The following is a 12,500-nucleotide window of genomic DNA, read 5'->3' as shown; positions in this document are numbered from 1 at the left end:
GAGAGAGAGAGAGAGAGAGAGAGAGAGAGAGAGAGAGAGAGAGAGAGAGAGAGAGAAATAGGAGTGTATCTAAATATTTTCCTCTTTCTTTCTCATTTTCTTTTTTCTTTACTTCTCTACCTATTTGTATTTCTCTTTGTTTTGTTTACATCTGGAGTATTAAAGGATGGATTAAACGCTCCACTAAATGGGTAAGAGAGAGAGAGAGAGAGAGAGAGAGAGAGAGAGAGAGAGAGAGAGAGAGAGAGAGAGAGAGAGAGAGAGAGAGAGAGAGAGAGAGAACGTTCATTCCCCGATCTTTCATGCGTTAAACCAAAGTGCCTGTAATTACTAGCAAGAGAGAGAGAGAGAGAGAGAGAGAGAGAGAGAGAGAGAGAGACAGAGAGAGAGAGAGAGGGCGTAAAGGAAATGTGGGAAGATGTAAAGGGAATGAGAAACACGAATAAAGCAAGCCAATTGAGTGAACGAGAGAGAGAGAGAGAGAGAGAGAGAGAGAGAGAGAGAGAGAGAGAGAGAGAGAGAGAGAGAGAGAGAGAGAGAGAGCAAGCAACCTTCATCCTTCTCTTGCAAATTAAACGTATCCGACACGCTCCCTTCACGCACTTTACTGAGTTGTGAAGCGCAGAGGTGAGAAATACAGATTGCGTCCAGTCCGCTAGTGCCAAAGGAGACTTCATGCACAGGTGGGTGAAGGCGTGGGTGAACAGCATGAGTGAGGGAATGGTGGCTGGGGTGATGTAGTGTAGAAGGGTGAGTTGGTAAGGGGATCAGCATGTGAGTTGGTGCAGGAAGTCATCATCAGGCCTACACGTGGTTGCCCCTCTTTGAAACCTGTCAGTTCTATCTATATTTTTTTCTTTCTGGTCTTTTAATCTTTTCACTTCTTGTCAAATGTTTGTCTATATATACCTTCGAGTTTTTTTGAGGCTTACTTGTATGTGTCTTAAATCTTTCTGTGGCATAAAAGGCTAAATTTTAACCCTTTACTTTTTCTTTTTTTTTCTTTGTAACCGTGGACATATTTATCACGGTGTATAGAATGTTAATGAAGGAAAAGCATAACAGTCATGCATTTATCCATCCCTCTTCCTCCACATCCATACATCCACAAATGAATTGGCTTTATCAGAGGCACCTTTGAAGATAAGGACACAAGAAAATAAGGGAAGCCGCAGAGGAAGCTGCACGTGGAACAGACCTACCTATTTCCACCTGTCACCCGCATCCATTTTTTTTTTGTCACTGGCCAAGGGAAACAAAAATAAGGAAAAAAAAAATCCCGTTCGGGTGCTGAGTTTGTGTAGTCGTTTTTTAAAAGTTGCTCTGTCTATTATGGGACAAAATTGCAAATAGGAAAAAAAAATAGAGATGATACCATCCAAATAATAATAATCCCGTGAAATGAACATAGCGAGTTATTTCTTCTTGGTTACGTAAATAAAATGTTGTATACGAGTATACTTTTGCAATCAGTAAGACTCAGGAGCAAGAAAATTAAAATGAAACTGTAAGCTGCAAGTTGTTAAACCAGATGTTGATCAATGGAGATAAATTAGATGATGGTAAATGGAGATGAGGAAGGCGCGCGGAGTGACACCCTTTGGTTTACAAGGCAACTGTAAAGTAACCATATTCTTGGCTTCTCCTGGGCCAGTCGCATGAAGAGTCTCAACCACAAACTGACGTAGATTAAGAGGAAAATGCCAGAACTGATAATATTATGTATTTTGTGAGAAATTCTTTGTTAATATTTAGATCTAAAAGTTATTAATAGACTGTTAGAATCCAGGAGTACGTGGCACCAGTAGCAAAAAAGTTGAAGAAGAATCTGTGAATGTGGAAGCGTGATAAACTGTTAAGGATATTGCGTGTTAGGTTAGGCGGAGGACTAGTGTTTGGCATGGGCGGCGGCCAGTGTGTGGTGCTGGGCGCGAGATGTCGGCGTCACAGACTGACTGACAGCGTTGTCCACAGGTGCGTTCGTCAGGCCCCGAAACCATGGATTGTGTGAAGGCTTTGTTCATATGAAAATAACCATTTTTGTGCCTATAACCATTTTTGTGCCTATATGTATTATTTGTGAGAGAGACTGATTGATATCGTTGTCCATAGAGAGAAGAAGGATGTAAAATTCCCTTTGCCTGTTATTTATTTATTTATTTTTTTATTTATTTATTTATTTTTTTCTGAGGGGGGATGTAAACAAAATTTAGGATGTAAACAGATTGGGTAAATTGATAAGGTAGTATTCGTACATCAGGGATACACACACACACTGTTGTGACATCTACACTATTTTTAGGATTCTGTTATATAAAAATGATGGAACTCTGGGCACTTTCAAATTAATGGTGGAAAATATTCCTTCAAAGTATTTATCATGAACTGATTAGGTAACATCGTGTCCAGCAGAAGGGTCCCACAACTCCAGAGATTAATTATTACATATGTCAGTGTACATGCTGAGAGTGTAAAAAAAAAAAAAAACATGAAATCTTTACCATTATTTAGAAACTGACATCAATAAAACTCCATCTGGTTGTCATGGAATTTTCCAGCGCCTTGCACACCTCCTGCTAAAACGCTGCCATGCAAAACAAGGCCAAAACTGTGTGGCAGGAACCATGACTCGTGACAGCCAATCCGGTGTTGTTAGGTATGTTAACAATAGCTCAATCAAAACTAAACTGAACAATAAACCACATCAAAACAAAAGAACTGTTAGTACCAAAAAAGAAATAAGTTTTTCAACACCAACTTTAAATAAATAACCCAAAATTTGATTAAACCTTTTAATAAAAAAGAAAAAAAAACATCAATCGCCAACAACACCCCCCTCCCCCCGTAGATATATCCACCCTGTCATCCATTCATCCACTCACCTTCCACACCCACACATCCACAAATTAATCAGCTTTGTCAGAGGTACCTTTGAAAACAGGAACCTCACCAAACAAGGGAAACTGCAGGAAGTCATCAGGTCACCATTCCCATCCATGCATTTGTTTGGTCTTCTCTTTAAAGCTCACTAACGACTCGACGCTAACAACCTCACTACTGAGTCCATTCCATTCCACTCTGTCTGAGAACCACTTCCTTCCTGTCTCCCCATGTTGTCTGTCTGTCATCTTTCCACCTCACTAGTTTTCCATTTAATTTTTTTTTTTTCGACTTTTTGTGGTTTTTCATTATTATTTCCGCTTGATGAAATTAACTGAATTGATCTTTTTTTTTTCACTATCTTCCTGTAGCTTTTATTTTTTCATGTTATTATGTTCTTATTATTCTTTTGACTTTTTTTTTGTTGTTATTTTACTTGATCTTCTTGTAGCTTCCTTTATTTTCTGACGTAACTGTAATTCTCTAGAGTATTTTATTTTATTTATTTTTTTCACTTGCCTTCTGTCAGCTTGTCTTGTTTTCACACGTCACAAAGTTCCTGTAGTTCTTTTGTCATGTTTATTTATTTATTTATTTATTTATTTTTTATACTTCTTACAGCTAGTCTTATTTTTCACACGTTTTAATATTCCTATAATTCTTTCGTCATGCTTTTATTTATTTATTTATTTATTTATTTATTTATTTACTCGTCTTCTCACAGCTTGTCTTATTTTCACATGTTACAATATCCCTAGAAATTCCTTTGTCTAATTGTTTTTTTCTTTTACTTATTTTCTTGAAGCTTCCCCCGTTTTCTTATTCTCTTGACCACGCTTTTGGAATTGTCACCTCCTCCTCCCCTCCCCCCTTTTTTTTTTCCAGTCCTTCGTTTCCCTTAACCACAACAGCTCTTGCGTAACAAAATCAACACCTTTTTTTACACCCTCCTCCAGTAATGATGTCAGGTAGAATGCATCGTCTTCGGTGTACCTTGGGCGCTGCAGAGACGAGCGATACGGAGTTGACAGCTGAGGCAAGGCGCCGTTTGAAGCTTCACCACAACTTCCGCAGCCTTTCTCAGTCTTTCGTTTTGATTTTAGTTCATTTTAAGTTATTATGCAAGCTTGACCAGACGATAAATTCTCTCTCTCTCTCTCTCTCTCTCTCTCTCTCTCTCTCTCTCTCTCTCTCTCTCTCTCTCTCTCTCTCTCTCTCTCTCTCTCTCTCTCTCTCTCTCTCTCTCTCAATCTTCTTTAGTAGTAATCCGCTCTTGGAAATTCTTGAACACGAAGGGAAGAAGAAAAAGAGGAAATAAGAACATGAAAGAAGAGAAGAGTGGAGGAGATGAAGAGGAGGAGATGAAGGAAGAATGGTAAAGGGATGAAAAGAAGGATAAATAAGATGAGGGATAAGACGCTAGGACGATAAAAAGGGGAAGATTGGAGGTCAGGAACAGAGGGAATGAAAGAGAGAGAGAGAGAGAGAGAGAGAGAGAGAGAGAGAGAGAGAGAGAGAGAGAGAGAGAGAGAGAGAGAGGAATAATATAATAAAAAGGAGATATAACAGAAGAGAAAGAATAAAGATTAGAAGAAGGGAGTGAGAAATATTTTATACTTATCTCTCTCTTTCTTTTTTTCTCTCTCTCTCTCTCTCTCTCTCTCTCTCTCTCTCTCTCTCTCTCTCTCTCTCTCTCTCTCTCTCTCCCTGACCTTTGCTTGAATTCTTTGCTTTTTCTTTTCTTTTTTACTTTTTCTTTTTTTTTGGTTCTTTCTTTCTTTCTTTCCATTTCTTCCAGCTCCACAATCTCTCTCTCTCTCTCTCTCTCTCTCTCTCTCTCTCTCTCTCTCTCTCTCTCTCTCTCTCTCTCTCTCTCTCTCTCTCTCTCTCTCTCTCTCTCTCTCTCTCTCTCTCTCTCTATCTGTCAAGTGTTCCAGGAATCATTAAATACAGAACAATTTTTTTTTGTGTCTTTTTCTCCTTTCATATTTTTACACCCTCTTGTTTATGTCAAGGAAAATAAGGTAGAGACGAATCAGGGCGGTTGTGGTGGTGGTGGTGATGGTGGTGGTGGCGGTGGTGGTGGTGGTGGTGGTGGTATTTTTGTTGTGTCAAGTAGAGCTGATCGGGAGGAAGAAAATGGTTTAAAAATAGAAGGAAAAACTGCTTACATGTCACTCCTCTGAAAATAGAAAGAGGGGGGAAAAAAAGGAGAAGAAAAAGAAGAGAAAGATTAAAGAGGGATGGTTAATTTAATCCTTCCTTTTAGTTGTAGTAGTAGTAGTAGTAATAGTAGTAGTAGTAGTAGTAGTAGTAGTAGTAGTAGAAGGTCGGGATTGTAAAACTATTTCCTCTCTCTCTCTCTCTCTCTCTCTCTCTCTCTCTCTCTCTCTCTCTCTCTCTCTCTCTCTCTCTCTCTCTCTCTCTCTCTCTCTCTCTCTCTCTCTCTCTCTCTCTCTCTCCCCATCTTCATCCTTGTTGTTATAGTAGTTGAAGTAGAATGGCTTGAAATAGAGAGAGAGAGAGAGAGAGAGAGAGAGAGAGAGAGAGAGAGAGAGAGAGAGAGAGAGAGAGAGAGAGAGAGAGAGAGAGAGAGATTGTTTCGTCGTGTCGTTCGGGTCATCGCGTCTAAGGGTCATTTCCATACACTTCACGTAACATCACTGGGCAATATTGATTAAGGTCACCGCTTCGACTAACCAAACCACCATGCAAGGCGAAATGGTGGGCGTACATGTGGTGGTTTACTTTACAACCCACTAAAGGTCATAGGTTAGCGGACAAGAATGGTGTCTCAGTTATCCTTTTCTTTTTTTATGTATGCATCGGCCAAGCGCAACAAAATAAAAAAAAAAAAAAAAAAAGAAAAGGCCTACTGAGATGCCGGTAACCAAAACATAATAAAAAACCAGTCAAAAATCGGAGGATGTCTTGAAGCCTCCCTCCTGAAAGAGTTCAAGTCACAGGAAGGAGGAAATACAGAAGCAGGCAGGGAGTTCAGAGTTTACCAGAGAAAGGGGTGAATCATGGAGAATACTGGTTAACTCTTGTATTGCAGAGGTGGACAGAATAGGGGTGAGAAAGAGAGAGAAAGTGTAGTGCAATGAAGCCACGGGAGGAGGGGACGCATGCAGTTAGCAAGTTCAGAAGAGCAGTTAGCATGAAAATAGTGGTTGAAGATAGCAAGAGATGCAACACTGCGGCGATGAGAGAGAGGCTGAAGTCTGTCAGTTAGAGAGAGAGGGTGAAGACAATCAGAGAGAGAGAGAGAGAGAGAGAGAGAGAGAGAGAGAGAGAGAGAGAGAGAGAGAGAGAGAGAGAGAGGAGTTGATAAAACGAAGGCATGGAAGTAAACAGCGGCATATATCCTGGAGAGGCTGGTGGCGTGGCGGTGACTCGGCAGGCAGGGGAGAGAAACTAGACTCTTACTTCAGTGTTGTGTTTATACAAGAAAAGTAAGGAAATATGTAAGAAATGAGGAAACACGAATAATGAAATAAACGAAAAACACGAAAAGAAAAAAAAAACGAAAACACGAAAAGAAAAAAAACGAAAATGTAAAACACTACACACAAAAACCGAGAGAGAGAGAGAGAGAGAGAGAGAGAGAGAGAGAGAGAGAGAGAGAGAGAGAGAGAGAGAGAGGGCGTATCACTCACCATCAGTACGTTGAAGGGAAGCCAGCAGAGAGTGTACACCATCACCACTGTCACCATCATCTTGGTCATCTGTGGGAGAGAGAGAGAGTGAGAGTGAGAGGAACACAAAGGAAGACCAGCAACAGACTTGTGGTCCCTTACGAGATCTTTGATAATGAAGCTAATGATGATGATGATGATGATGATGGTAAGGAGGAGGAGGAGGAAGAGGAGGAGGAGGAGGAGGAGGAGGAGGAGGAAAATAAACAGGAGGAGGGGAAGAAGGAATAAAAGAATACAGAGGAATACACAAGGAAAGCCAAACAGCAACAGACCTTTTGGTTCTTGCAAGGCTGTTTGGTAACTACTACTAACTAGCTACAGGAAAGAGAGACAGGACATCATAGCAGAAGGCTCCTCCCCACTATTCCCAACTATTCCCAACTATTTCCCAACTATTTCCATGCAGTATGGAAAAACTGACATGGAATTTTCATAGGGAAGGATGAAAGGAAGTTGTACTATTCACCCCACGGTGAACTCTGTACGCCTATCTGAAAGTTAATGCAATTTATAATAAAACTGGTGTCTGTAAAAAATTATTAGTGAATTTAGTAATTATTTGGACAAGGAGAGAGCTTGTTGATTTGCTTTAAAATATTTGTCTATTTTATTTATGAATGATTCAACAGAATTGCTGTTTACGATTTCTGCAGGAAGTTTATTCCATATATTTACTGTGCGATTAAAGAAAAAAATGTTTGGAGGAGGAGGGGGAGGAGGAAGAGAAGAAGAAGAAGAAGAAGAAGAAGAAGAAGAAGAAGAAGAAGAAGAAGAAGAAGAAGGGGGAGAGAAGAGAACAGAAACTAGATGGAAAAGAAATCTAATTATGTGAAGGAGGAAGAGGAGGATGAGGAGGAGGAGGAGGAGGAGGAGGAGGAGGAGGAGCATCGTATTTAAGTTAATGATATATGTCACTTATTTTTACTGATACAAATTAAGGTTATTTGGTTATTAATGTGTTTATTTATCTGTCTGTTCGTGTGTGTGTCTTTCCTTCTTTCTGTTTCATCACGTGGGTGAATGTTGATTTTACTTATGTCTTTTAATCTGTCAAGTGATTCCCTTTTTTTTTTTTTATTTCTGTCTATCTCTGTTTTTCTATGTATACTCGTATGTTTCTGTTTATCTATCTGTCCGTCTTCTAATCTATCTATATCTGATAAAAGCTGACTGTTTATATGTCTTTCTTTCTTTCTTTCTTTCTTTCTTTCTTTCTTTCTTTCTTTCTTTCTTTTTTCTTTCTTTCTGTATTTTTTTCTTTTTTCTTTCTTTTTTCTGTTATATATATTCATCGATCTGTGTATCTAGCTATCCATCCATCTACCTGTCTGTCTACCTGCCTGTGTTTATCTTCTCATTTACCACTCTCTCCTTATCTTTCTAATACATTTCAATACTCGACTCTGTATCAGTGAAGTCTTGGATGGAGTAATGGGGATAATATTTTTTTTCTCTATCCCGTCATTCATTCAGTCAGTCATTCAGTCAGTCAGGCAGTCAGTCATTCAGTCAGTCAGGCAGTCAGTCATTCAGTCAGTCAGGCAGTCAGTCAATCACCAGATTCACACTCACTCTCATTTATTAATCAATCACAGGTATAGTCTCTCTCTCTCTCTCTCTCTCTCTCTCTCTCTCTCTCTCTCTCTCTCTCTCTCTCTCTCTCTCTCTCTCTCTCTCTCTCTCTCTCTCTCTCTCTCTCTCTGTGTGTGTGTGTGTTCGTTTGTTCCGTTTGTTCTCGTTGATTATCCTTTCTCCTCCTCCTCCTCCTCCTCCTCCTCCTCCTCCTCCTCCTCCTCCTCCTCCTCCTCCTCCTCCTCCTCCTCCTCCTCCTCCTCCTCCTCCTCTTCCTCCTCTTCCTTTGCGTCATTATGTTTTTACTCCTCCTTCTATTTCGGTTTTCATCATATCCTATCTTGCACTCTCTCTCTCTCTCTCTCTCTCTCTCTCTCTCTCTCTCTCTCTCTCTCTCTCTCTCTCTCTCTCTCTCTCTCTCTCTCTCTCTCTCTCTCTCTCTCTCCGCATTTTTCCCTTGCACTTCACCCTCCGTTCACCTCTTGCTCTTATTCCTCTTTCTTATTGCTGTTCCTCCTCCTCTTTCTCCTCCTCCTCCTCCTCCTCCTCCTCCTCCTGCTCTTACACGTCTACTTGTAATCTTACCCGTCCAACACACACACACACACACACACACACACACACACACACACACACACACACACACACACACACACACACACACACACACACACACACACACACACACACACATTGTAAGTCTGAAGTGCAGGTTGGGACAAGTTACAAACACGTTATATACATGCACGATAGCTGGGGCTGGTGTTATTGTTATTTTTGTTGTTGTTGTTGTTATTATTATTATTATTATTATTATTATTCTATTATTATTATTATTATTATTATTATTATTATTATTATTCTGTCTTATTATTATTCTGTCTAACTCTCACTGTCTAACTGCCATACACTGTCTAATCCTTTAACTCAATCTCTGTCTAATTCCGTCCATTGCTCAGTCAGCGTAACTTCTACACTGTCTGTCTTTGTGTCTGATGCTCTGTCTATCTCATAATCTGTCTAAGTCTCTGTCTGCCTCTCACACTCTCTGTCTCTCTGTCTGTGAAGTGAAGGAGCTGCCAAGGACCCCCAATTGCTGTGCCCAAAAGTGGTTTCCTTTACTGCCCGTTATGTCCTTGAGTGTCCCAGAATTCGTGTGTGTGTGTGTGTGTGTGTGTGTGTGTGTGTGTGTGTGTGTGTGTGTGTGTTCAGCCTGTTAGTTGGTGAATAATGGTGGTTTTGGGGTTTTATTTCTCTTTCATTCTTTCTTTCTTTCTTTCTTTTTTGTTAATTCTCTCTCTCTCTCTCTCTCTCTCTCTCTCTCTCTCTCTCTCTCTCTCTCTCTCTCTCTCTCTCTCTCTCTCTCTCTCTCTCTCTCTCTCTCTCTCTCTCTCTCTCTCTCTCTCAATGTGTGTGTGTGTGTGTGGGTGTGTGTGGGTGTGTGTGTTTGTGTTTCCTTAATTAAATTTTCCGTGAGATTTCCTTTTAAAAAATTGACCACAAATATCCCGGCAGTTTCTCTCTAATTTTTCTCCCTTACATTTTCAAGTTATATTTTACTTTTAGAATTAACTTTTATTTTTTTTTTCCTTCAGCTCTTTGTAATATTTTTTTTATTGAATTCGAAATAAAAGAATATCCACAGAATTGTATTTTTCCTCTCTCTCTCTCTCTCTCTCTCTCTCTCTCTCTCTCTCTCTCTCTCTCTCTCTCTCTCTCTCTCTCTCTCTCTCTCTCTCTCTCTCTCTCTCTCTCTCTCTCTCTCTCTCTCTCTCTCTGGAATGCGACAGTAAATACTTCATAGGTGAGAGAGAAAAAACGAGAGGAAAAATTAAAGAAAAGTTTTTGGAAAAGTTAGAGGAAAAAAGTGAGGGAAAAGTGAGGGAAAAAAGACAAACGGGAACAAAGGAGAATGTGAAAGGAAAACTTGGAGAAAAGTGAGGGGAAATATGAAAAGGAAAAAAATAAATGAATAAAACTGCAAAAATGAAAAAAAAAATGGTAAGGAAAATATTGTGAAAGGAAAAAAAAGTGAGGGAAGGTATGAGAAGGAAAAAAAAGAAAGAAATACCTTGATGGAAATAAATGAATAAGGAAAAATATAGAAACTTAGATATGGAGGAAATGAGAAAAATAAACAAGAAAAAAAACGAAGGAAAAACAAGGAAACAATTGTAAAAGAAAAAAAGAAATAAAGTAAGGAAAGATGTCAGAAGGAAAACACATAAGGAAAATAAATAAATCTGGGGAAACTAAAAAAAGTGTGGAAATATGAAAAAAAAAAAAAAAAATCTATTATAAAAGAAAAAAAGGAAAAAAATACAAAGAAAATAAATAAATGAGAGAAAATAGGAAAAAAATGAAAAAAAAATAAATAAAATCACTGTTATATACCTTGAGTATGTCCTGTATGTCTGTATGTATGTATGTCTGTATGTATGTATGTATGTATATGTATGTATGAAAAAGATGAGGAAAATTTTCTTTATCTTTTGGGAGTTTCCACGCCTCTTGAGGAAATTTACGAGAGAGATTGCGGAAATGGTGAGACTTTTCCTTGCCTTAGGGGACGGAAAATGGTAATGAGGGACGGAAAGTAACACAGAAGGGAAAAACTGTGTTAGGATAAGTGTTTTCTCTCTCTCTCTCTCTCTCTCTCTCTCTCTCTCTCTCTCTCTCTCTCTCTCTCTCTCTCTCTCTCTCTCTCTCTCTCTCTCTCTCTCTCTCTCTCTCAAGGGAAATCAGATCTTTTATAGGGAACTAAAGCTTTATAAAGTAAGATCTTTATTTTGAAATTACAAAAAAAACAAACAAACAAACAAACAAACAAAAAACTTTGAAGGGAAATCATCGGTTTGCTCTAATTAAAGTGGATTTAGATTTTGTAAAGATTAAAGATTTTGTAAAGATTTTGTAAAGATGAAAGAAAACGAGGAAGTGGAAATTATATAGTCAGGGAAAAAATGGAAAATTAAAAATAAGACTTACAGGAAAATAATGTAATTGTTAGTGGTAGGGGAAAAAAAAAGTGAATGAGACCTATAGAAGGGAAATGGAAAATCTGTAATTAAAGGGAAAGAGTGGAAAGAAATAAGACGTAAAAGATAATGAAGTGATTGAAATGGGGGGAGTGGAGGAAAATAAGACCAGTAGAAGAAAATGGAAATTATAGAGCTGGGGTTAAAAATGTAGTTAGAAAAATTAAGAAAGTAATGATTACAGAGAAGGAGGAGGAGGAGGAGGAGGAGGAGGAGGAGGGAAAGGAAATATGAACAACCCAATGAGAGGAAACTATGAGGAAAAAAAGTGATATATTTCAGAATGGAAAAAAAAAAACATGTAGGAAAACAATAATATAAAGTAAAACGAGGAAAAAAATGTAATTGAAATATTTTAAAGGAAATTATGAGGAGGAAAAAAAGGAGACAATTCATAGTAAGTGATATTATTCAGGAAAGTGGAAAAAATATATATACTCGTGTAAGGAAATAATAAATATATGAAGGAAAATGAGGAAAAAAAAAACACATGAACTCAGACAGAGGAAATTATGAGGAAAAAAAAGTGGGGGAAGGAAACAGCTCATAAAAGAAGTGATATTTACGAAGGAAAAAATGAAAAAAAAAATATAGTTCTAGGAAAATATGAAGCAAGAAGGGAAAAAAACGAGGAAAATAATCATGGACTCGCTCAGAGGAAATTGTTAGGAAATTATTGAGAGAAGAATGAGTGATTAGATTAAATGAACGAAAATGGAAAGGAAAAAAAATAAAAGTGAAAAGGAAATTCTTGTGTTTCCCTTGTGAGATTATGTTGTCATTTTACTCTCTCTCTCTCTCTCTCTCTCTCTCTCTCTCTCTCTCTCTCTCTCTCTCTCTCTCTCTCTCTCTCTCTCTCTCTCTCTCTCTCTCTCTTAGTTTCAGTTATTTTTTCTATTATTTTCTTAACATTGATTTCTTTCTCTTTTTCTTTTTTTCTTTTTCTTTTAAATTTATTCTATTTTTTATTTTCTTTAATTTTCTTTCATAAGTTTCATTTTTAGTTGCTTCTTTTTTTGTTCTATTTTTTCTTTCTTTATCTCATTTGTTTCTTTTTTTCCTTTAGTATTTCCTTTCATTATTTTTTTCTTCCTTTTTTTATTATTTTTCCTTTTTCCTTTTTTTCTTTCGTCTAATTTTGTCCCGTTTTTTTGTTTTTTGTTATTTTTCTTTAGTCTTTTCTTCCACTAGTGTATTCTTCACTTCTATTACTTCCTACTTCATTTAATTTCCTTTCGCATCCTTTCCTTTTCTGTTTCTTTCCCTAGTTTTCATTTCCTTTTATATTTTCCCTTTTTTTTTTTTAATT

At 37.9% G+C, this 12,500-nt stretch overlaps 1 protein-coding gene across 4 annotated transcripts in view; it reads right to left on the bottom strand.

Moving 5' to 3' along the window:
• Positions 1–12,500, bottom strand: part of LOC135113152 (RYamide receptor-like) — a 119,915-nt gene that overhangs the window by 18,956 nt on the left and 88,459 nt on the right. For all 4 annotated transcript variants that reach the window (XR_010274731.1, XM_064028226.1, XM_064028228.1 and 1 more), the window contains one exon: positions 6,540–6,608. Coding sequence is in view for 3 of the 4 variants with exons in the window: in XM_064028226.1 (XP_063884296.1) it covers positions 6,540–6,608 (69 nt within the window). In the remaining variant the exon portion in view is untranslated. The remainder of the gene's footprint in view (positions 1–6,539; positions 6,609–12,500) is intronic.

Source organism: Scylla paramamosain, chromosome 25, assembly GCF_035594125.1.
Source record: "Scylla paramamosain isolate STU-SP2022 chromosome 25, ASM3559412v1, whole genome shotgun sequence".
Classification (NCBI taxonomy): domain Eukaryota; kingdom Metazoa; phylum Arthropoda; class Malacostraca; order Decapoda; family Portunidae; genus Scylla; species Scylla paramamosain.
The sequence above is the reverse complement of the archived record's forward strand: the minus strand, read 5'-3'. Positions and strand labels throughout refer to the sequence as shown.